This window comes from Lissotriton vulgaris, chromosome 9 (assembly GCF_964263255.1).
Source record: "Lissotriton vulgaris chromosome 9, aLisVul1.2, whole genome shotgun sequence".
NCBI classification, from domain to species: Eukaryota; Metazoa; Chordata; class Amphibia; order Caudata; family Salamandridae; genus Lissotriton; species Lissotriton vulgaris.
In genome coordinates, this window is record NC_141697.1 from 454,029,298 (window position 1) to 454,056,423 (window position 27,126).

The 27,126-nt window shown below is 40.8% G+C and overlaps 1 protein-coding gene across 1 annotated transcript in view; it reads left to right on the forward strand.

Annotated features, from left to right (window-relative positions):
• The window catches only part of LOC147690261 (inverted formin-2-like), a 429,441-nt gene that overhangs the window by 217,290 nt on the left and 185,025 nt on the right, over positions 1-27,126 (forward strand). Inside the window, exons 6-7 of the mRNA XM_086936660.1 lie at positions 18,257-18,398; positions 25,528-25,669. Of these exons, the coding sequence (XP_086792786.1) occupies positions 18,257-18,398; positions 25,528-25,669 (284 nt within the window). The remainder of the gene's footprint in view (positions 1-18,256; positions 18,399-25,527; positions 25,670-27,126) is intronic.

A 27,126-nucleotide genomic window follows, 5' to 3' on the forward strand; every position in this document is an offset into this window, starting at 1 on the left:
CAATATTAGTTTACTCATAGTTAGGGTTTTAAGTCTTTTAGTGACTACTTCAAAGTTCATTCCATTGAGTCGGGACTTACACCATTATAATTCCTCAAGAGTGTTGTCAGACCATTCTACAATATTCCTTCATTTGACTCTTGTGAGGATAAACAGAACATTGCCTGTCATCAATCACCTCCTGGGGCTTGTGCAGATTATCCTGAGGGTAAGAGACTTCACCTGTTACTTTTCCAATTAATTCACAGCAATTGTCCAGAGTGTTTCTTGAGTTCTTTTTCAGAGGTAGTGGGCATAGGAATCTGTGTCGACTCCAGTGTTACTTGAAGCTTCTGACAATGGCTAAGAAACCATATCAATGCTTTTACAGTTCTATTTCGCAATACTTATCTTACTGTACGTACTTTTCATAATAACAAGTCTTGCAATTGTGGCAATACATTTCTCTTGTACGAGAAGAAAGACTGTTGAATAAATGTTAACCCTTTATTGACAAACGCCCGTCTCTCTATTCTCTACATATCGTGAAAGTAAACTGCACTAACCTGACTGAGTGAAATACATGTCTATTGATTCACACGACCCTAGAGATTGACTCTTGATCTGAGGAGCAAAGTTGTCATGTTGCACGGTTGTTGGAAAGCTGAATCCCTTCTTGTCTGTGTCAGGGAAGCTGATCACTTCCCATGCAGAGAAGAAAGTTTCCAGTGACCTCTGAGCTAGTTGGTAACACACCCAATTAAGTTTAGCATAGTCAGTGGAGGCCTGGAATATCCGCAGTTCCACGTCGATACTACTGTTTATGTTAATCCAATGCGCAGGGCCTAGTGGGAAACTAGGAACTACACTACATGGCGCCTAAACGTTTGGTAAGGCAATAAACTAATGCAAGACGTTAGAGTAACTCAGTCGTGCATATTTCACACAGACCCCTTTCTCTCGTAAATACTCCAATAGACGTCTGGAGTGGGTGAAAGGTTAAAATCCGCCCAACCTTAGTAGGAAGAGATTCCTATGTAAAGCTCTGGTTTATTCAACGTTGAAGGATACAGTGTTCCAAAATATTGTGCACCTAATCTTTGTCTCCTTGGAGACCAACTCTGCAAAGCCTGCATTTATAAAAATGACAGACAGTGAAGAAGAAAGGGAAACAGTTAGACTGGCATCCCTACTAATTGAGGAGGACTCGAGTCTCCTACAGACAGACCCGGATGCTATTATCATCCCGGTCCACTTAAGAAAATCTATAACTTTAAAACTTATAGAGAACGGACTGACACCTCAAGGTGGTACAGTAATTTTCGTGATAGAGGCTCACGAATATCGGCAGACAGAGGTATTCTATTCATGGATAAACTTTCCAGCGGCAAACGCTACAACAAAAGAGTTTCACTATTACAAAATAGAGGAACCTCCAGAAGAGTACGCTCCTTTCGAGGAGATTGAAATTCCACTTAAACTTCAAGAGCACCTGCTCTGGTTTAATGGCGACCTAAAACACAATGATCACATTACCAGGCTCGGTCCACTAGGTAGACCAGGAGCAATGTGGCCGGTTCTAGCCAGCTACACACCACATCCGGACATTGTAAAAATGTCTAAAGAAGAGCTGTTAATACAGCTAAAAACATTAATAAAAATACATAGGCAATTAGTCCAATATGTAATGCGGACTGCAACAGTCCAGCCAGCTGTTAATGTACCACCGCTGACCCCTCATCAGGGGAACACTAATAAAATCACACCACAGAACCTACAGTCATGTCTTGGTAAAACACCCGTAAAACGGGAACAAATTCCTTTCTGGTTAGCACAGAAAATCACCCAAATAGAGGCAGTATTTCCTGATACTACCCCTATAGAGAAACACAGAATCTTGACCATCTGCCTTCCAATGGGAATCGCACCACACGTGGAGGACTGCGACACTTGGGGTACAGTCTTTGCTTCCATCTACACAAAAACACACGGTGTTCCGTCTATGGCGGTAATACCAGAAGTGCTAAAACAGATTCAAAATGAATACGGTCCAGAGCCCGCTTTAAATCTAGGTATGAAATTACTGAAAGACTTCAAGCAGGTCTCGGCTATATTATTAGCCAACATAAAAGGAGAAGCAGCATCTGTGGCGATCTGCCAGAAGTTGAAGGAAACAGATATAAAAGATCAGCCATTTGAGCTTGCAAAAATCATAGAAAAATGCTATGAAGAATTAGGTAGAGACAGCTTGGGTGGAAAACCGGTTAAGCCCCAACTGCTCGCAAATCCTGAAAAATTATTTATTAAAAATAATTCAAACACTCCTAAAAAGAGCTGGGATGGAAATAAACAATCCACTCCCAAGGAAAAAGTTTTCCAGTCCAGAGGAAGGTCTCCTCGACGGAGGGAAAGCACTCCGACTCGAGAACACCAGTCTCCCCAGAGGGAGCCCTCTGAGAAAAGATATAACCTTAGAAATGGGGATAATCTGAAAAAACCTGATAGATATCAAAGTATTGATACACGTCCCTCTCGATCTTTTCCACAGAATTCGGAAAGAAGAGGACGGTCAGACCCAGGAGAGCACACCAAGTCTAAAGACAAGGAACCTGCTCAGAGTAAAAAATCACAATTTCCTAAAAAGAAGGTAGCCAGTATTAGAGTAATCAACCATGCCGAGAATACTGAGGACACAGTTGAAAAACGGGGAGTGGGCATTGACAATGTTGGACAGTGCAGCAGAAATCAGTATAGCGCGCAAGATCTTGATGAGTCATCTGGAGACAGTGGACACGAATGAATTCATTCAGGTTGAAACTGCCGACACCAGACTTAGCGAGCCCCATAAAATATACGAAATTACATTGCGTATAGAGGGTGATAAGACCAGGAAAATAAAGGGTCTATTTTGGGATAAACTCTCAAAAGGCTATGATATTCTGTTAGCTGAAAAAGATTGGCCCCCAGAGTTTGTCAGGGAGTGCCCTCGTGGCGAAGAAGTGATTATGCCTGCCTTCTCGAATCACATTCCGATTCATAAAAAATTATACATATGCAAGGAAATGGGCAGTAGCCCAGGCACCTGCATTGTATAAAAATCATGTAGGATGGGATGAGGACTCTCCTCCTCACAAAATCCAATTAAAAAAATGAACCAACTGCCCAACTGCAGTATCCCATAAAGCAAGAAGCTAAAAAACAGGTCCGGGAGATCTTAGATCAACTTGAATACCAGGTGGTGATTGAAACATGCAACTCTCAAATGAACAATCCTTTGTTTCCTGTCTCCAAGCCAGACTATTCATATCGTCTAGGTTTGGACTACAGACATCTTAATACATGTTGCAAAACTTTTGCAGTACAAAACTTGCATAGTGCAGCCCTAATGAATAACATAGTTAGGAAAAAATATAAAACGACATTAGACATATCTAATGGTTTCTTTTGTCAAAACATTGCACCAGAAAGCAGATATTTGACCGCTTTCTCTGCATTTGGGTCGCAGGAAAAATTCTGTCGACTCCCACAGGGGTTCAAGAACAGCCCAGGACTATTCTCAGCTAGGGTAACAGAGTTACTACAAATCTATGATGATGAGGCATTATCTTACGTAGATAATATCTATCTCACAGACGACGACTTGGATACTCACTTGAAAAGAGTGAACACCATTATACTTGGGTTCGCAGCAGAGGGTTACAAATTCAATTTTAAAAAGTCCCGAATTGCCCATCTGACAGTACTATTTTTAGGGTACGAATTATCAAGTGAAGGGAAAAGCCTAGCGGACAACTTCTTAGAGAAGTGCGCTGTACTCCAAGCTCCAAAAACGCTGAAGAATTTACAATCCATTCTAGGTTTTCTGAATTTCGGAAGAACTTACATTCTAAATTACGCGGAGAGGGTTACACCTCTCTACGAACTAATTAAACCTGATTTTAAACAAATCAATTGGACTCAAAAAAACACAAATTTTGAGATCATTGCAAACAGACATGTTAGCAAAAACAAAATTAGATACACGTGACAACACACGTGATCTTGTAATCAGAGTCATCCCAGGAAGATGCAGATTCACGTACCTGACCTCTAATGAGGGAGAAAAGGTACCAATAGCATACAAATCACATTTGTACACAAAGGCTGAAATAAAATTCAGTTCAACTGAGAAAATTATAACTGCGGTTCAGACTGCTGTAGCAAAAGAAAGGCCCCTAGCACAAGGTAAACGAATAATAATCGTAACACCTATACCGGCTTTAGAAGCGGTAACTAAAGCAAGCATTCCCAATGCTAAGGCTTTGCATCCGAGATGGATCCAGTGGGTTAATTCTCTTGCTGCAACAGACTTAGTTTACGAATTTGATCCTAACTTAAAAACACAGGAATTTTTACAATATGAATATGAATGTCCTCTGCCAATTGAAATCCTGCCTCTCGAAGAATACGGAAGTATTCTATATACTGATGGATCAGCACAACCCGCAGTTGGGGGTAAGCAAGCTTACAGTGCTGCGTGCGCGATTGTTAAAGGTCGCTGGCACAAAGGTAAATTTAGACCAATGGTCACCAAAACACAATCTCTAGGAGATTGCTCGGCTCAACGAGCTGAATTAGTAGCATTTAAGATGGCGCTAGAAAATACCGATCGCGAATTCCCCACACAAATAGTGTGCGATTCTTTTTATTGCGTACAATCTTATAATGAATACTTGCAGAATTGGGTGGAAAATGGATTCAAAGATGCAAAAGGTGGCACAATAAAGCATAAAATGCTTTGGGAACAGGTAGTTCTTTTACAGAAAGAACTACAAAATACTCACGTGATTCATACACTGAGTCATCAACGATGGCGTTCACGTTGCAGGGAATTCATTGGCTGATGAAGCCGCGAAGGCAGCTGTGCAAACGGCTTCCGTAGCTGCGATAACTCGGTCACAAACAAAAATAGACAGCGATATTCTACAAGCGGTCAGTGCGTCAGTAAAAAATGATAAGAAAACACTCCCAAAAGGCTTTCCTGAAAAGTACTTGTACTTAACAGATACGATTAATGTTCCTTTTGCTCGAATCCCTGGAGTGGGGGATAGGGTAATTCCAAACAGGGAACACAGGTTAGGACTAATCAAAGCGGCACACGAAGGGCTTGCTTCTGCACACGCTGGCGTTTCCGCAACAATATCACTATTAAAACAGAGATATTGGTGGCCTCGCTTGAGAATACAAACTAAAAAGTATGTATTAGAATGCGACATATGCCAAAGGATAAAAGTATCAACAGTAAAGCCACCAGCGCAGACACCCCTTCTTATCTCGGATAAACCATTTGCATGTGTTTACCTGGACCACTGTGGTCCCCTATAAAGGGACGGCAACTATAGATATATCATGGTAGCAGTGGATTCCTGTACGAGGTTCATATGGATGTGGCCCCAGCGCTCGGCTGACGCTAGAACGGTTATAAAAGATTTGCGAGTCTTTATCGGCACATACGCAATTACCACGTTCCATTCTTACCAGGGTCCTGCTCTCAGCTCTCGAGCCTATAAGGAGGCCATGGCTAGCATGGGAATTGGGTTGCGGTATTCTTGTCCGTCGCACCCCGAAGGGAATAGTGTGGTAGAAAGAAAAAACCGTGACATAAAGCAATCTATAACAGCGAAGGTATTAGGTTCAGGCGCTGGGTGGGTCAAACATTTAATAAGTGTCCAGACTAGTCTTAATAACTTGCCAAGAAATTCTCTAAAAGGTTTCAGCCCATAAGAACTATTGTTCGGAATTAGAATGAACATTCAAGACCTCAATAGTCAAATGTCAGTGGTACAAGAAAAAACAACAAACTTTGACATCAAAGATCGTTTGGCTGTTTTACAGGAACTGAATGAAACAAGAAAATCCTTAAGCAACATAAAGTTAAAGCAACAGCCAGATACCACTGACGAGGCACCACCAGCAACAGCCCCAGCAAGGCCTGTCTGGATTCCAGAGATTGGGGATCTAGTCAGAGAAAAGATTGCGGTGAAGAAGGAATTTGGGCCTTCTTACAGAAAAGCAGTACCTGTCTTGGCAGTCACCGGAACAAGATCAGTTGTGCTACCGCCCCTTGCTGGTAAAAAGGAGAACAGTCGTGTCCATCGACCTGGTAAAACCACAAGCATGTGGCCTATAATTAACAGTAGGCCCAGTGGACTCCCAAGAAACAACAGAATACCCAAACTTGCAACAATCCAAGAGGTTCAAACTGAAAGACTAATCACATTCGATCAGCCTGCAGTGCACAATGAAGGACTATGCAATAATGCCATGGAACTCGTGCCTCTTGAAACACAGATTGAAACAGTTCGTCAAGAAAGATCACCAGTCTACACTAATGTGGCATCAGAAAGTGCTACCGAAAGACAGATTGAAAGAACAATCCCATCAATTGACAGAACTGCCTCTGGTTATTTCATCAACTTCGACAACTTCTCTGAAGATCAAAACGACCCCGAAGTGATGCCAGAAACAAAAAAGACTTTTAAAGAAAAAGCTACGGAACTCTTTCATCAACTAAAGGAAATCTACCTTATTTCACCTTGGTTAGAGTTCTGGTTCGGTCTAGGTGTATTTTTCCTCCCGCTTTGGCTCATCATGGTACTGTGTTTGGGAAAATTCTTTGAGGGAAAATATATTACAATGGACACAGCAAGTCAGAACATCAACCTAGTCCTGAAACCACACAGATCATCCCACGTGAAGAAAAGAGAACTGTCAACAGTAAATGTCACAGCAATTCCAATACCTGGTGGGGTAGTATGGGAGAAAACAGACTATGAGATATATGGTCCGGTCGAAATCCTGAAGTATCCTCATCAACTGAAGGTTTCCTTAAGTGACTTTGTAAAAGCGAGTACATTCTCTGATGATTGGGACTTTAACAGTATTAATGACATGATGTCTGATTTAGTAATGTCAGCTAGATTCACAGATCATGATTATTTACAAGGTTCATCTAGTTATGAGCAGTTATTCTGTTACACACACTATGGTGATCATTACTTGCATAAATCTGCACAGCCTAGAAATGTTTTTATGTATAATCAATGGGAACATTGTGCTACACCACCTAAAAGCAGTTCTTAAGCATTTTTTGAGAAATTCAAATACTTCTCAGGGTTTAACACCAGTAATGCAGAAACGTTTTATTACAAACTGTTAGATAAAACAGGAATGAAAACAATGCTGACAAATTCTAAATTGATATATTCAGAAGCATTTTATGACAAAATGATGACATTTGGTTTTGATTATTGGAAAAATAATATTGAAACGAAAACAATTTGGGGTACAAAAGATTGGCAGGTGCAAGGCATTGAAGCACTATTTAGAACCTGCATGATACCAGAACAAATGTTGTTTTTAAATGACACAATACACCAAACATCTTGTCTTGGCCTAGCTAAGATCAAAGACCTTAAAACACCGTCTATTCCAAAGCCAATACCTGAAAATATAACTGCAGATATTGAGTTAGACGTGTCAAAAATTTTACATTTCAACAGAACACATCCTGATTGGAAAAAGTGGTTAATCTGGCCTACTGACACAAACAGCTGTTAAGATAGATTCCTGAATAAAACACAGGGGTTAAAAATGACCAGATTAGACTCGAGATACTCCCAGAGACAACATCCAGGGATAATAACATACAGTGTAGGGAAACTCGGCCTCGAATGGCTAACATCATCCACACTGGCTGAAATTAAGCAACACTTGTCTTTACTAAAAGATGGTGCTGATTTGCGCGATTTCATTCTTGGACCACGCAAACAGCGTCAAAAGCGTTTCATAGCGACCAGTATCTATGCTTCTTACAACGAGGCTTGGAAAGTCAAACAAATTGAAACAGCTGAAAAAATACGAGAAATTGATCGTGTTAATTTGGAAAAATCACTTTCTGTAGTAGACAATGGGTTAACGACTCTGTCTTCCAGAATATATTCGTTGGACAATATTGTATCCTCCTCCTTTGATGTGATAGACAGAGATTTGCTAATGTTACAACATGGCCAATCTCAATTACGTTCTATTATAGAATTAGGCTGGACGCTGCAAAATCTTCGTTCAGGCTATGTGCCTTGGCGTTTAATCAACACAACGTCATTATTTTCCATTTTTAACCTTACTGATAAACAGATCAGTTTGGCACAGAAAGGAGCATACTATACAATCCTGAGCATCGAAAAACTTGAGAGATTACCATTGACAATGTCAGAGAGTCCTGTCATTGAATGGATACTACACAGAATTATCACAATTCCGATAACAACTTTCCGATTTAAAAAGTGCCTTGAGTACATACCTGCTGGCCAGTATGAACAATTGGGTAAAGGATATGTAAAATCTGAATGGAAATTACCATACACACATTCTTGCTATAGTGACAGCGACAAAAATATATTTCTTAGTGGTGACAACTGTAAACATTCACTAAGCGGTATACTTTTGTGTCAGGGTATTAATTTACACGGAGCATGTGATGGAAATTCTAACAACCTTTCATGCCACCAGCTAGTCACACCTGCAACTCAGAGCCCTTCTTTATGCAACTCGCAAACGGGAGTTACATTCTTAGAACGGATCACAGATGTTGTGGCCTTGTGCCAGGGAAAAGTTATCTAGTAAGCGTAACATCCATGGTCAAATGCTGTATGCAAGCATTGTTCCCGAGTGGGCCTGCAGACACAGTGACTCCCATCTGGCCTCGTCTGAATCTCTATTCTATACGAATTGATACTTTAAGCAAAATGAAATCTGTGCTTTTACAGACAACAGTGCCTATAACGTCATCAAAAGGACGTATGATCTTCTAGTTGCAAGGACAGCTACTGAAATTCATGACCTTTTATCAACAAATTGCCCCGTGCATTTCGTAGAAATGCTTAGCCAACTCCTTAACATGTCTAGTGCCACAAGCATCCCAGGCATATTTAAGACAGTCTTTACGGGACTTCTAACACCCTTCCAGGCAATTTTGGGAATCGTTCCTAATTTTGTACACTCTGTTTTTGGCGGCATACCATTATTTTTGGGACTTGTCGCAGGGATTTTATTTTTGACCCTCCTGCTTCGTTATGGCAAGCCGAAACTCAGACATAGCTCCCATGGGAATGGAAGAGACAATCCTAGCAATGCGCTACCGGGACAGGATAACTAGCGTCCTTGGATTGGCCAGGCTGAGAGATCTAAACATGACCTTGTTCCTTTCATTCAGACCTATAAGGCAGAACTGTATCTTACCGGTACTTCGATGTATGCTATGCGGAGATGACTGCGTGTTGGACATCTGTCTTTCACTTCCATCAGCAGTACCAATGGACGTCGATACTTTGCTCAGTCCGATAACGGCTCACGCATTGTGTTGTCCCCAGCGGCTACCAATCCTGATGACGGCATTCGTTGAGACTCCTGTACTACGACTAGGTGGTAACAGTGGAGCGAGTGACAAAAGCAGCATCACCCAGGTACGACCTTCTGTGAGCATTGCTGATCCTGCCTATGATGACAGCAATCATTCTCACACCTGCCAAGTTACAGCACTATCGAATTTGGTTGAACTGTCACCTGATTTTGTAGACCAATTCTTTGAGAGCCTGTCTGATACGATGTTCTCACCCGTACAGAAACAATAACTTTGGAGAAGCTTTCCGACACACAGCGTTCCCATGAACTCTGAATTCGGCCTTCAGTTTTGATCAACAAAAACTGCTAAAAGCGTTGGAACTCTATTTCCCCATTCAAGCAATATTTCTTTTGAATTGGACATTTTTAATATTGACTTTTTTTTTGGCACGAACAATTCTTTGCTTAACGTAAAAACTATTCTTAGAGAACAGAAGCTTCACACTTCTATTTCTAAAAACACATCTAGAGACATAACAAAGTTACATCAGCCTCTAGCACATGTTATTGCAATGCATTTATATGTGATGATTTATCTCGCCCTTCTGTTTAGAGATACTTCATGTGTAATTCTTTTTGCATAATCGTTCATTGATTTCATATGCAATAATTTTTGAATGATTTCTATGCTTCAAAAACGTACAGTACCTAAATTTCACGTATTACATTATACGCCTATTTCGAATGCATTTATGTATTTTGGGGTGGGCAATGTTACACATGCATCTAATTGCTCTAGTTTTAGTTTTTTGATGGACATGAAAACGTGGAGTGGGTGTTGCGTGTTTAACTAGGTTCCTGATCGATACTGTAACCTTATGCCCCTATTCGACTATAAATCCATTTATTCCCTATATTGGCATAACCGTTCAAGTGCGATATTCAGAAAGTCATCTCTGGCCTCACACGAACAGAGCCACATTCCAGAATAGTTCTCTGCCACTTCCTTTGCAACCAATTAGTGCAATGACAGAGCAGAAGTCACTAGCTGATATTCCTAGATTAACACTCAGAGTTCTTCAACAAGATAAAAACTCAGCAAACCTGCAAATGCCCGCTTGCTGTGTTTTGATTAGTAATGGAACTCTAATGAGCAACTGATAGCTATCACTTCCTAGTGACATCTTTAATTGACGTCTTATGTCCAGCAAACTTGCGTCAAACCAGGCACCTGTCAGGTATAAATACTACCAACGTTGCCTTAAGCAATTGCTGTCGTGCACCCTGTTGCTGGTGTCCCATTGCTGCTGCATGCAGTACGCTGATGATGCTGCTGCTGCTGTCCTCTTGGTGGTGAAGCTACTGATACCATTATCGCTGCTAAAGCGCGAACGATGGTGCGGTACGCTTAGGAGCTGAACAGCCGTCCCTCTGCGAAGAGCCCAGCAGATTCCAGCTGCCGCGGACGCTGTCCCCCGCCTCCTCCTCCTCGACGCGCTGAGAAGAGACGCTGCCTTTCTCGTGCAGAGAATTACAGCTCCAGCGTTTCCGGTGTACCCTCGCGGGTGACTGGGATATTGAGTGCCCCCTGAAGGAGATACCAGACCTCCATCATTCTATTCAGAGGTATGGTGTTGACTAAACCCTTAGATGAGAATTCTTGAAGCAAACCTTGGCAAAACCAACTTAACTTAAAGCTACTTAATTACTCCCCTTCCACGTGTTAGGCTTAGGTCAGGCACACTGGGGTAGGCGTAGTTAGAAGCACCAGTTGAGTATGTTAGCCTAATGTATATATGAATGTATATATGTTTTATCACTTTTAAACCATTGTATGGCTAAGAAACCATATCAATGCTTTTACAGTTCTATTTCGCAATACTTAACTTACTGTACGTACTTTTCATAATAACAAGTCTTGCAATTGTGGCAATACATTTCTCTTGTACGAGAAGAAAGACTGTTCAATAAATGTTAACCCTTTATTGACAAACGCCCGTCTCTCTATTCTCTACATATCGTGAAAGTAAACTGCACTAACCTGACTGAGTGAAATACATGTCTATTGTTTCACACGACCCTAGAGATTGACTCTTGATCTGAGGAGCAAAGTTGTCATGTTGCACGGTTGTTGGAAAGCTGAATCCCTTCTTGTCTGTTCCAGGGAAGCTGATCACTTCCCATGCAGAGAAGAAAGTTTCCAGTGACCTCTGAGCTAGTTGGTAACACACCCAATTAAGTTTAGCATAGTCAGTGGAGGCCTGGAATATCCGCAGTTCCACGTCGATACTACTGTTTGTTATTCCAATGCGCAGGGCCTAGTGGGAAACTAGGAACTACACTGCATTATTAAAATCACCAACAAACTCGGGATGTGGGCTTATGTTTGCAGCATTCCTCAGAGTGGAAACGGTTGCCGATCATGAATTTTTGTTTAAGTTTGGGGATCCCAAGTTTTAAAAAAAATTAAAACTGAAGGTGCTAAGAGATTCATGTAGAACCTGGGCTTAACTTAGGCGTACTATTAAAATGGACTATTATTCCTGTAAGGCTCCATTATGGAATTCACCTGGGTCCCCGAGCTGCCTTTTGGATAGCCTTGCAGTATCACTACGAGAGGCAGGATTAGTAGTATGGGGGTGATCTTTTTGTTGATGGTACCCTACTTCCGTGGGGGATATTGAGTCTAAAAATAGGAACTCGGTTCTCCAGGTTCAAATACCTACAAATACAAAGTTGGGCACACACAGATTTCTATTAAAGGTAGATTTCAACTAGGGAGTGATAGTACCTTAGTGTCCCTCTTAATAGATAAACCTCTATCCAAGAAAGAGATTTCACTCTGGTACAATCTCATATTGGACGGAATCGAGGGTGAGTTTCAGTTGCCTGATATACTGTGGACCGCACATATTACAAACAGTGTGGAGAACCTGTGGTTTGAATCCTTCAGGATCATGTGGAACTTTGTGAAACCATCTTGGCTACGTCGAAATCACTTGTTCACACTACATAGGGCCTACTATTCGCCCCAGCGTTTATCGAAGTTCTCGGATAATCATGTCTCATACCGTAAATATGGCTTGGTAGAAGCTTTAGATGTACATATGTTCCTAGATTGCCAGCTTTTATCACCCTTTTGGAACTCAGTTTGCCTATCTCTTTCCCCTTCCCTGGGATCCCAAGTTACACCATGCCTTGCTCTTGTTATTTTTGTTGTTTCTCCAGAGTTTCACGCGCCGGCAAAAAATTTACTTTTTTGGGTATTTTGCTGGCCAGGAGGGAAATATGTAGGAAATGTAAAGATCCGCTACCTCCTACTTTCCTTGATTGGCGTACCTCCGTACTACAAACATCGAAACTAGACCTAAGATCTGGAAAGTCGCGCAAGACAAACTTCTGGAGATTATTAAACTGGTAATGTTTTTTTTAAATGATCTTGTTTCCCGCCCCCCCTAAGGTCCAATGATTACGCTGCTTGGCACCTTTTCTCACGTTTGAATATACCCATTAAAGTTGATATCGATATAAGAATGGGCATATGAATGCAGCATGTGTCCCTGACGGTTGTTCCAAAGTAGCTTAGTTGGAGTTTGACATCACTTACTGAGGGGCAATTTGGGCGGCTGTTCTGAGAGACCCTACCAGTCTATCTGTGACAGTAAGTTTAGCTCTACATGCTACTAGTTGGTCACCAAGGGCGAAATATGAGGACAAAAAAAAAAATGTAATGGCATGCTTTATAATATTTTGCGGAGTAAAGGTACTTGCGTTATAATGGTATGAGGAGTGAAGGTATGCAGAGTGAAATTTGCAGAATGAAGGTGTTTTACCACTATGGCTATGTTTCAGCATGATAAAAACAGGGAAGGAAAGCCTTGTGTACACGCTTTATTAAAACGCTTTACTAAAATGCTTTAATGGCAATCACAAGGTTAACAGCGAATAATTACCTGCCCTAATGAATGTGGGTTGAGTAGGTTTAATGGTGTTGCATTGGCTTATTAAGAAATATTTCTGCTTTCATTATTAATACCCTGTCTAAACCAGTAGACCGACCTTTTGATAACTACACCTCACTATATTGTTTCTAGTGTTTGTTGGGTCATATTGTGGTTATAGAGTTAGGGTCCAATTGGTTTGTGAACTTTTAGCAGGGTGTTACTATAGTCATTTTCACCTGCCTAGTTTCTAAATATTTGTAAGCTAATGCAGAGTACAGAGGGAGTGCAGGGAAAGTGTGTGTGTGTGTGTGTGTGTGTGTGTGTGTGTGTGTGTGTAATAAAGTACTTTTCCTTTTCCTTTTAATTAATAAAATCACTGACTGGACAAGGATTAATTGGGTGTTGTTGGTTTCACATCTGCAGACTTGGGTACTGGCCCACACCACATCTCCTGATTAAGACTTGGACTGCTCTACCTCACTACCATGAGACAGTAAAGTGCTACAACAAAGTACTTTGTTTTCAGTAGATGGAAGGTTTCAGACTTCTTAATTGAGAATGACCTACATCCTTCCCAACTAATAACCCATGCATAATTGGGTACCCATTGGGGAATAGGACCAGGGCCTGGCCAGAATCTAGGCCCTGTGCCTAACCCCCTGCTGCTCATTGCTGAAGGCTTAGTGAAGTGGGGGATTGGGTGCCCTCATGGGATTAGACTCGTGGTCCGTCTAGAAGCCCAGCCTAATAGCCAATCTACCCACTTCACATGGCCAAATGCCTTGTGGATCAGGAGTTTGGGAGAAGGTTGCCTTGGTGGGTTAGGCATATGCTCAACTTTGTATATGATAAAAGAAAACTGAACTTCAATGTGATTTTAAATTATGTATGGTAAGAGTTTAGCATATTTTAAAATGCATCTAAAATTCACTAAACACCCAAGGATTAAAGTGGCATTGTATTTAGGTGTTGCAATTAGATAAGAACTATTGTTAAAAAATGGGAAACCATGTAAATATGGCAGTTATAATTTTTTGAAGTAACCACTACTGTCGCCCCCATCATGCACTGCTTAGTAACTCATATATCGCTCAGGATCTGTTCATAGAATAATTGATAAAATCACTAATGACCTCTCAAATGACATTCTCTATAATCCTACTATTCACTGTGTTGCATAAACCCTTTAATCAAGTTATTAGTAAAGGACTGATTGTCATATACAGCAGAGTTGTGTGTACACCTGTGGGTGCATAGATTGGAAATAGTGTAAGCCCCAGAGGCAAAAGTGTTTGTACATGCTGAAAGCGGTATAGTTCACAGTTAAGAAACAGTCATATTTGGTGTTAAAGTAGTGCTCAATGTTAAAGAAGATGAAGACTGAGCGCACTAAATATGGGTTGCAGTTTCAAAGTAGTTTGTGGTTTAAAGACGAGGCCTGATGCAAAAAATCTGAAAGAAAAGCCAAAGTTTCTGTTGACAACAGATTGTCCATCAGTTGATATCCTTGCACATGTTAAATAGTTGTAATACAGTGATATAACCACATTGTATTTAATAAGTCTATTTATTGGTGTGGATGTTTATTTCCAGAACTTCAATGAAGATTTTAAGGCATTGCAGATTGTTGAATAATGTAGAATGTAGGAGTGACACAGTTAGAGGTGGTTTAGCTCGCACTGGGGTTGTAAGGTTGTTTGCTATTATACCCATCTCAGTAATGTGTGTAGTGCATTTTTGAAATTACACAGGGTGTCTATGGGGCCTAGCAGAAGGTATCCCATCAGTGACAAATGCATACCTGTCAACCTCTTGACTCAAAATTTCAGGTCATGTGAAGTCCTTAAAAGGGTGATCCTATTAATGTGAATAGAGTAGGAACTCCTTTTTAGAAGGTGATTGAGGTTCAAAAAAGTGGCGACCCACATTAAAGTCATTTTGTTTGTTAGGTGGGTGAATACCAATAACCAAGGGTATCCTCCTCCAAATGTGACTGACTTGTTTGATTTGCTGTGTGTCCAGCAACGGGTATGTCAATTATCATTTGATTGGGGATGGATAAATATGGCAGCTTGTTGAATTACTTCAAGTCAACGAACTTTGTAGGATGCTGTCACAATGTCTGGATAATATGCAACTGGGAAACGTTAGTGCTTTGGAGTCATTTGGTGGGAGGTGGGGAAAAAGTGCTCTTCTATCAGCATGTGTTTGTTCATAAAGTGGGAGGACATAACTCTGAGGAGCTGTGATCGATAAGGGGGAGAGAGGTCAGGACGTGCTCATAACAGTGCTACCTACTGGGAAGGTGACTGTAAGAATGGCTTGAGTTTACGAAAAGACTGGACTTTTTGAAAAGAAAATATTATGAACATGAATCTTCCCCCACCTAATAGAATCCCTCCAGTCATCTAGTGGTTACAAATATTTTAATATAAGCGTGGTGCACATGACCTGCTGCCGCAGCTGAGTAGAGTTAAAAAAAAAAAAGTGCATTTACAGAAGAGTCCCAAAAGCGTGCAATACCCAATAGTTATTTTGCAATTTGGCGCCCTCTGTTAGCATGACATTAAATGAAGCTGTGGTCGGACATATCAGAGAGAGACATTGTACTGATGAAGGATTTTTTCAAAATACTAATTCAGCATTTGTGCCTTTCCTGTGTGTGTATGTGTGTTGAGACAGTTTCTCTGGGAGACCAGTCAATGGGGAGAGCTATACACGTGTATATAACCTATTTAGCACTCTGAAATAACCAACCGACTACTTGCAGCACCTTATAATTGTCAAATGTGTGATGTAATTATCATCTGAGATGTGATGAGTGATATCAATTATGTCATTTAACGTGTCATGACCAGCCACGACCTGTGGAGGGAGTTTCGGTGGTGCGGAGAGGCGAGGCGGGGGAGGGGCAGGGTGGGGAGGGGGGGGTGCTAAAAACTGGAGTATGGATAATTGAAGGTAAGTTAACAATGTAATAAATAGAAGGAATTTCATAGCGCACCCTGCATCGCATTGTGCGATGCAGGGCACGCTACAAAATTAGTTTTATTAAATAAATTGTTTACTTACCTTCAATTATCCATGCTCCAGTTTTTAGCATACCCCACCCTGCCCCTACCCCGCCTCGCCTCTCCGCCCCACCGAAACTCCCTCCACAGGTCGTGGCTGGTCATGAGTGATGTAATATTTGAGGTCATAAGCAATGCATGACTGGGTTCACCAAAACTATCATTGTTCAGTTTTTATCATTTCATTACCAAACTATAACGTTATTTTAACCCTTTGTTTCATGTGTGTGTATATGTATATATGTGTATATATATATATATATATATATATCTATATATATATGTGTGTGTGTATATATATATATATATATATATATATATATATCTATCACCTCATACATGGAACCAACGCTCCTAATACGAAGGAGTGTTCTTTAGTATAATTTTACCTTACAGCCTTGCGTCCCGGTTGTGTTAAAGCCGATGAAAAAAGGCAAAAGGATGTGGGACCATATTTCGTTGTTGTACTTGTTGGGAGGACAGACCCATCGCAATTCATCCAAGGCTTCCCCTTTTGTGAGTGTCTTTCACACAGTAAAAAATATTAAATAGCATGTACATTTTGTGATCGTTTCTATGCAATTATTGTTGAAGTCTCACATAGGTGTAACTCTTCACTTTAATTGTGAAGAAGAAAATCAATGGAGGGTTACACCTAGGAGTAGTAGTAGATAGTCACGAGTTGATTTATTTTTGATTCCAATCGTAACTGAATGTACATTCTACAAAACTATCTTCAAGAAAAGATACTTGCGTTTCAGAATGGTACCTATTACGTCATTCACATCTTTATGACCATAAACTTGGAGACACATATTTCTTATACTTCTGCCATTAGAGCCCACACTTCTGCAGATTGTAAAGATGTCCCATGGCTTGTTACCTCACAGAGTAACTGTTCAACTACCAACGTTCCGCACTTCAACACATCCCAACTCCCTAATAGCCGCCCAATTTAATAGAGATGCATATTTTTAATGATAGTGGTCTTCTGCTCTGATATGTGCTCTCCATGCCACTGGAATCAAGCTATCCTGGCTGATGAGGGCTGAAAGCCCGAAACCGGTCCTAGGATGCTTGTTTCCAGTCCAGGGAGGACCTGGCTTGGCAGTTCTAGCTGGACTTTTCCCATGGTGCGAAGGGTCAAGACTGATTTGCATTTGGCTTGGTTCAAACTGGAAGGGCATAGTGAGCAAAAAAACGATGGGTTTAGGCCCAGATCTCTGTACTGGGGTGAACTTATGACCTGGTTCTGCATTTTGTCCATCACATTTTTGTTTTTGCTGATATTTGGTGTTATGTTAGTATGTCGCAGTTTTTTTCCCTCTTTCTCCTATAAAGCGCCGGGACACTCTTTTTGAGTAGCCGAGCGCTATTGAAAAGATTAAATAACATAACATGTGTTTAGAGATCAGGAGATAAAATGCCTTTTTTTAAAGATATATATACAATACATCAACAATACAATAACATCCTAGTGAAACTATAATGCTTTTCATTTCAGATACCTCTCCATTTCAGATACCTCTCCATAATACGCACAAATATATTCATCTCAGACTTGGGTTAACACTCAGTAATAACATTTACATTGATCTTCAAACATTGACTATTTGTGTCCATTAGGAGGGAAATTATATATAATTTGCATGGTTTCTTGAAATAAGCTTGTTTTGACAAATGTTTAAAGATCAATGTAAATGTTATTACTGAGTGTTAACCCAAGTCTGATGAGATGAATATATTTGTGCATATTATGGAGAGGTATCTGAAATGAAAAGCATTATAATTTCACTAGGATGTTATTGTAGAAATATGATATCAAACCAAACCTCTTGTAATCTCTCACTACACACGTTTATGATGCCAATCCCAATCTAGGGACCACGAGGATGAAGATCTAGACATCCAGGTTTCCGTGTTTGAAGATAAAAAGGCCGAAGATGATGAGGAATTATTCAACATATATGGAGGTATTGATATGAATAGTCATCACGAAGTCTTTTCAACTCTCTTCAATAAAGTGAGTGGATTTATTTTTACCACAAAGTATTAAGTAACAAGTCTTTCAACGTTGCAATTGAAACCCACCACCTTTCAACTAATTTGTTTCAGGCATCCGTTAGTTCCTTAAGCAAGTGATGCAGTGCAGGTTTTTGATTGTGGATATGTGCAGTGCTGATCATTCCAGGTACCACACCAGGGGTACTTGAACTGGGGGTACTTCAACTGACCTATACGTAAAGGCAGATCCGAAAGAAAACATACACCAATGAGACCTTTCCATCAGTTCTTTTTCGGCCGCGTTAGCTGTTTGTTCAAATGCCGTGAAAGGTCGCTGGTAATTAAGGAGAGTCCAGAGAGCAATCTTTGAAATACTACACATTTACTTGCAATGTATGTTTTAAATGTACATTATGTAGCTTCAAAGTCATGCCATTTTCTTACAAACTTTTGTCACTCTTGTGATACAGTCCTATGTAGAATGACCTAATGAGGCACATGAAGTGCTTCAACGTAAAAATAGCTATTTTTTTTAATTTTGCAAATGTTAAAAAAAAAAAAAAAAAAAAAAATCGCCCCATACAGGCCTTTTAGTTGTGTAAGTTGGCATTAGATACGTTTCAATTCAGGGAAAAAACACATTTGTTTCACTCTTGCTTGCAAGCATGGCTGAAAGCACTTGACTTAACTGCTCTAAATAACTCTTTTTCTGAGTAGAAACCCCAATTAATTCATGTTTGTAAGTATATTCCATCATAATGCAACTTTGAACTTTAGATATCCAAAGAAAGTCTGACCACTATGTCATCCACCTTTTTCCCTCACAAAAACATATGCACCACACTTGAGGATTTTTCATGATGGCTTCGCTTGTCCAGTAGCCCCAGGATTTTTTTAAATTTAAGAATTCCTATAATTTTAGTGATCTGACTAGGGGTGGGCGGAACTTGCAGAGTTTCACTTCATGGAATTCTGCGGAGTTGCATAAAAACTCTGCAAGATTTTGCGGTGTTCCACTAACAGGCAGAAAATATTCAACTTGCGCTGCAATTTAGCCCTGTTAGCATGAGCAGCTCTGAGAAACAGCGGGAACAGCACTATGCATTGTACAAGAGCTCCGGCCATCCGAGAAAATCTACTTTAGCGGCAGCAAATCTATTTGAAGTGCAGCCCTCTGACCACTAAAGTCAGCCCGCATTCGAAAATCACGCTAGGGGACAACAAGTCTTGTTCACACGTGCCAGCTTGCATTTTCTGGAGCCTCACAGGAGGAAAATTCCACCACTCTGTGTATAGTGGAATTTGGCCAGAACTCAGTGTTAAAGTGTAACTCGGAGTTACCAAAATTCTGCCAATTCCATGGGTAAAACAAAACATTCTGCCCATCTCTATAGCCGACACCCCTGATCCCTCAGTCAGAAAATCGATACAGCATCACTGTGCAACACAGGGCTGCTTCACTGTTTCTCTTCAGGCAACTGTGTTTTCAAGACTTTGACATCTCTGGGATAAGAACAAACCTGAATAGCTCACAATCTCTGGAAGATGAGCATAATTCCAAGCACGGTTATGACCAGAATAAAAATGTGGATTTGAAATAATGTATACATTTGATGATGGATGTATTTAAATATGTTTCCCCATGGTTATTCAGCGAATCTTTACTCTTTACTTTTTTCCTGAAAACAGTAGACCTGTTTCAAGCATCCATCTGTTGAACAAAACTGTCACTTCAACATTAAAAAATGTAGGATAGTACAGTGTCAATTTGTCAATCATAACTGTACAAAATTGCAATAAATCGTATATATATTCTAATATTTTATTTTAGGAAATCTACTATTTCAGTTGGAAGCAAGGTTTCTTAATTGCCATTTCCCATATAAATTAGATAAGAATCACTAGCATCATATAGAAATCGATTTTTGGTTTCGTGGTCACACTAAAGAAAGTATCTATGTAACTCAACACTGGTTGCATACTTTTATAAGACCTGTGCTGCAGTAACACCACCAAGCCCGATCCATGCTGCTTCCTCTTCTCAGTGGTACTCCAAGTATGACCTCTACATGCGGCCCTCCTGACCTCTACATGCGGCCCTCCTGACCTCTACATGCGGCCCTTCTGACCTCTACATGCGGCCCTCCTGACCTCTACATGTGGCCCACTGGGCAAAAGAAGCTCTGGGCTGCTGTTTACTGGACTCAGTATACCATAATTTTATTTAAATAGCAAGCATTTAATTATCGATTAATTGCATTAAAAAGGACGTAACTAGTGTGTACTGCATCCCTTAACTTTAGGAACACCTTCATTTTTAAATAAAGCAAACGTGTACAAATATGAAACTATCTTCAAAATTCAAAAAGTGTAATTCATTAACCTGCAGCACCATTTCACCTTAGTAAATCAATATTATAGCAGTGTATTGGAAAGTATTTTTTTTAAAGTGATAGTTTTCAAACATACATTTAGAAACATTCATGCTTCCTCCTCCCTTGACAACAATGCCATTAGTGATTAAATCCAGGAGAAGGTTTTATACAACATCATCCTGAAGTCATGTATTTAGAGGCCCTCTAATACATGTGAAAATTAATAAAAATTGAAATAAAACAATTACTCAGGATTGCACAATTTGGTAAATTTGGGAAGCCAGGATTAAAGCAAGGTTTAATGTTTCAATGTTGTGCAAATCATTTTAGCCACTAGATGTACATGCTTTCCTTCCCCTACACCCACTTTACACCCCTGCTCCCTGACCACCACCTAGCTGTCATCAGTGCAGCCCTCGGTCACACCAAAGACCAAACCTTTCAACCCCCTGGGAAAATGTTTGCAAGTACCCATGCTCACCCTCCATAGTCTGCATATTCCATTGACACAGGTCACTGTGCTTCCATTCTCCACCAGTATTGCTCCATGGATCCTTTACTTCATTATCTCTGACCATGGTCTCTCCCCTTTCCTCATTGATATCGGTCCCAGGGCTGCTTTCACAATTCAGTACTGGTTTCCTGGCCCCTCGCTTTTATTCATTTTTTTTTTTACCAAGGACTTTCTCAGAATTTTTGTTGTTGGTCTGGTGCCCTTCTTCCTGATATGACGTTGAATCTGAGGTCCCATGCTCCTCAATAGTCTTGATTATTGGTCCCCTCACTTCTTTCAACTAGGTTGATCCCAATGTCCTTTCCATAAATACTGTACGTCTCAGGGTGTCTAACCTCTATTAGCATTGGTCTTTTCTATTTTTCTCCCACCAATGTTTGGTGCATTGTCAAATGTTTCTCCATCTATTGTGGTACCAGAGCCTCTTACCACCTGCCATCCTCACTCAGTGCTAGTCCATGCAACCCTTCAGCCATCATTACTCGCCCCTCTTTATCAAACACATTCAGCTGCCACAATACTAAAACATGTTTCTCTCTTGTTCTCTCTCTTTTGCCTGACATTCCAGTGTCCGACATCTGACACAATGCTGCCTGTTCATTGTCTGTTCCAGCCTAGCATGGTTGGTGGCTGGACCAAGTCAAACTTGCCCTTTCTTGAAGCCTCTTCCATGGGCCATACCCAACCCTAGTTGCTGTTCCTTCCCTGGACTGTGCCTGGTTGATAATACTGCATCTCTGCATCCTCTAAAAGTCAGTCTTTTCTCTGTGCCTCATGAGTTGCTTAACCCTCCGCTCATATGGTGTAGTTCTCTACATGGTTCCTCCATTGACCAAGCTGCTGCCCCTCCTTCCTTTTCTAAGTATGCCTTTTTCTACCTAATATTTGCTCCTGCCCCCTTTGCCAGTCTGTCCCTGCTAAACATACCCAATATAGTGGTACACCACCATAGTTGGTGCTAAATCCTTGGACTCTATTCAATTGCTTATTTTGGGGCACCGCAGCTCAGTGCCTTTCCATGAGCCTTTTTTGACCCCATGATTTGTTCTTTGGGTCCCTCCGGTTGTGACTGTGTCTTTGACCTTTTTGGTTTTTGGAATAGAACTATGGCCAGTACTGGGCTTTCGGTTAACCTCCATATCTAATTTCGGACCTTCTTCCCTCCCTCCTCAGGACATATTAAAATAATGATTGTAAAACAACAAATATGTAATCAAAAAATATTCATATATGCAAGTGCAATTGAGAATGGAAGTGGCTGAAAGCAGAAGATGGAGTGCACCACAATGTTTGCTACCTCATTTGTCGATTCATTCCTTAAAAGCAACCCAGTAGTCCAGAATATGTGAGTGAATTTGAAGGAAAGGGCCAGTATATTTATGATCTGGCCATTTCAGATAAAAGTAGAGCATCCAAATGTAAATTTATTATGTGGTTTATTGACTAAGGCCTCATTTAGAGCTTTAAGGGAATTAGAAAAAATTCCACCTTGAGGATAGCAAACTGTACATGATGCCCAAATTGTCAGATTTAGGGTGCGCTGGTAATTGAGAATACTTCAATTTCCAGAGAAAACACCATATGTGAAATGGAGCCCAGTAGCTGATTACCTCCTCTGTGATATGGAAATTCAGTTTATTCCTTATTTTGGAAGCTTGTAGTTACCAGAAAACTCATGTCCGTCTTTCAGCTCAATGTGGATAAGTAACAACTTAATCCTATTCTAACATCTCCACACAGATTTTAAAGTTACCTTAAAATTTGAATAATTTCAGCACTACCTAGATTTGGTCCGGACTACTGTCATCCAGTCATCGATGTTTTTCATTGGCCCTGCCAGGAGAATGGTGAACTTGTCCATTCCAGTTGTTTTCCCTGAACGTATCTCTTATTCATAGCTGCTCATGCAATACTTCCCGTTTGGTGATTGTATCCTTCTCAGCCCCCAAACAATGCTACTTTCTTTAAGGCTCACTTCTGTTTTTGGACTCTCTAGTATACATTTGCTCTGCCGATCCATCTGGATAATGCTAAATAGTCAACCTTTCCTTTGTTGATACTACTTACATGGCTACCTCTGGTGGGTTGCTTCCTGAGGGGCCCTTCTGATCCGAACAGTGCCCCTCTTTAAAACCTCATAAAGAGCACTTTTCAAATGGCATACGTGCCATGTTCGTGCTGCCCAGTGGGACACTTTGACACCATTATGTCTGCTTTCCTTCTGTTTTGTTGATGTTACTCTATTCCTGGTTCCTGAGCTATGCTCCCAGTCTCTGTTGATTTGATGCCCTCCATAGTCATTGAAGTTATTCATAGTTCCCTTGTTTGATGGCAGCCACTCTGGTTTTAATCCTACCCAGTATCCCTGCTTGAATAAGTAATGCTCTTTTGGACCACCCTTAGGTTGATGGTGCTTCCATATACCCATGTTTTCTGTCAGTTTTTATATGCCTTCTATTTAGTGGTGCTAGTCTTCGGTACAGAACACCAATGGTTAGTGATGACCCATGAGTTCCTTCCTCCATCATAATTGGTGTTGCACCCTCCACTCCCCGATTTGAGGATACAACAGACTGTCTCTACTTAGTAGTGCTCTCTCCAAGCAAGGTTGCTGGGGCATACAGCTCCCCTCAATCATTAGCAATTACTTAGACATTTTGGGCATTTGTGGTTGATGGGGTAACGTGTAACCAAAGCTAATCCATGGTTGGTGGAACTTACCACACTTCCCAAATGTTTCTTGTATGTTATGGCCCAAACACTCCCCAAAGGTTTGCTGCACTACCTGACCACACCCCATAGTCTGGTCTTCCTGTATTTATCCCCGGGAATGCTAATCATCCTCGCTACACCCAAATGGCGATCCTACTTCCTGGGCCCCACATGAGGCCACACACTCTTTGGCTCTTTCTCCATGGAAACACTACTGCAGATTCATAACATGTGTTGACTGTAAGCTCTGTGTCCAGTATCTTCCAAGTACTGTATAATTCTTCCTGCCATTCTGTGACACGCCCTTGAGCTCAGAACTTCAAACTGGATTTCCATCATCAGTCATTCACCCCGGAATATTATTTGAGCTGATATACCATACCTGGCACACATCAGAGGAGGTTATGGAGGGTAGCACTGATTTCCTAGTTAGTCACTTTCGTACACTGTTTGACGTTGCTCCTATGTTCCTGCTTTCTTTTTGCCTCTCTCAATGGGCTCTTCTTGGCACAGGACACATGTATCCTCCAATGCTAGGTTGCTACTCTGGCTGATCATCAGTTGGTAGTACTTGGCTACTTCCCTCATACCACTTGGTGTGGGCCCATAGTGGCATTCCTTGGGGCCTCTCAACCAAAAATGATACGTTAGTTCCCCACTTTATACAATTGTGGGGGCTCACCCAAGGTTAGAGGAGCTCTCTCTTACTCAAAAAGAGGTGGACTTCTTGTTGGCTGGTATTCCCCTGTGCCCCTGCACCTCCTAGTAAATGATACTCATGAGCACTGGCCGTGGTTGATGGTGACCCTTGCCAACCCCATATTCACCCTCACTTTTTTACACATATGGTTTGCATTACTCTCTGTATACCCTCCTCTGCTGTGTTACTCACTGACACGCTCTCTTCTAGGTAAGCTGTACTGACCTCATGATTTCTGTAGACTGTGGTTCTGCCTATCCTGTGGTAGGTGGTTTCCTGGTCCCTCCACCCCAGACTCACTTTTCTGACTTTGTCCTCATCCAGCTCCACAGTCTCTGGGATTCAAGGTCTGTGCTACTCTATCCTATCTTTGCATGTTTTTTTCTGTGTAAGCATGTTCAAGTGGTACCCCATACTCACCCCACCATGCATCCATTTGTACATGCCCTCTATGAAAGTGCTTCCATGTCCCTTCCTTTTTTTCCAGCCCACCACCCTGAGGTATCAGCCACAGTTAAAAGCACTGTCCTCCTCTCTGATAAGTGTCAAGGATTTAGGAGTCTAGTGCACAGAGAGTGGGAATGTCAGCTTCATTCTTGAGTCTGTCTTACGGGAAAGAAGGTGAATGCCTTTTTGTGACTTTGCTAAAGGTGCTCCTGTGATGTCAAGAGCCCCCAAGTAATAAGATATTACCTGTTGAGTTCTGATTTTACTCTGTAGGATATTAATTACTGAAATATTCTACACCAAAGCAGTATTGGTCTAGAAAATGTTCTGAAAGCAAATTGATGACTGACATTATACATTTGTACACTTTTTGGTGACCTATGTTGATTTTGTTTTTCAGGTGAGCAGTTCTCCGGTATCTGTGCAGTTCCTCTCAATTCTCCAGGGTCTTCTACAATTGGACCCTCTTAATTCCTCTCACCTTCTATTATGGGAAGCACTGGAAATCCTTGTCAATCGAGCAATTTTACTTGCAGATCAAGGTGAGAATTATTTAAGCAGTATATTGTCTTTCCACTGAACCTTTTTTATTTGATATTCGCATTTCAAAAATAAATTTTGTACGCAGTCACTCAAATGTTGTTTTCAGGGTTTGCCATATGGTATAAATGTATAACCATAGTTTGATTTTTAGCAATAAAGCGATTTATATAAAAAAAAACGACATAAAAATGCACAGTAGTAAACAAATGTATAGAGAATTTAAAAGACTGTCTAGCCAAACAAGTGTGAAAGAAATGCTACTTTCTTTGCAGTTCCTCTAGTTTTCCCTTGCCTCTTTGTATCCAAGTGGACCATATATGTGACGATGCAGTGAAGTAGTTACCATGCTGGTCGGTCCTATAACAAAGTTCTTTGCACTGTTGGGCACTTAATGCCAAAAGTTTAGAAAATCAGCAGTAACCACTTCTTGCGATCAGTTATTATCTTTGTGTAAAATAGCATGAACTGGGAGAATGAATCCATACCAGCCAAAGTGCAGTCACACAGTACAATCTTACATATTGCTTCATGTTTGCTCATAGCTGGGAGAGTTCTCATCCGTAAACCTGTAGTTTAACTATGACATCACATGTCTCGGGTTGTTTCCAGTCTAAAATTGCTTATAACCAATGACATTTGATAAGGAGAACATAGTTGAATGTTAGCAGTCCTATTTGGTTGCACTTCCAATGAGTCACCATTAACTGGGGCATGGGATACTCCCAGTTGGCCTAAACCCTTATACTTGAGACTATTCTTGAAGGTGTCCTCCAATGATTTGCAGCACCTCTGTTGCACAATGCCACTTCCAACATGGATCAAAAGTATAGTCTAGAATGTAATTTCTATGGAGTTGCACCCAATGTAATGTGAGCATGAGCTGCGATATCCGTAACCAATGTAAAGTCTTAATTCCAAATACTAAGGCAACTTAGGGTGGAGAGATACGGGTTCCAGACCAAAGTTAAAGTATTGTTCTTAGGATATAGCTTTTGATATTGTGTCACTCCAACCTTGATGCAACTCCAGAGCTCCACACCATATGTTGTCAAAGCTAGTCTTCTGGGTATGTACTAGGAGAAGTGAAAGAAGTGGGTGAGTGCCTATCCTTTGCTTGCATCTTCACACAGTGCTGAGAAACGGCATAATATTTGAGAAGCCCAATTCAGATGTGAGCAGATACACAAAATTATCAATGCATTTTAGAGTTTGTTCATTTACCACATAGTTTTTTCTTAAGGGACCTGTGCTCTTCATTAACAGTACTCTTCTGTTCACGTGTATCGTCCAATCGTTCTCCACGCAGTGCTCAAGAAACCTACTAATCAACTTCAACTTATGCATGAAAAGTTCTGTCAAGGAGAGTAAAACCGCTTCATCAGTAAATAAAGGTATAGGGATTTTTATATTTCATAAATTAAGGCTATGAAGATTGAGTTCCCACAGGTATTCAACA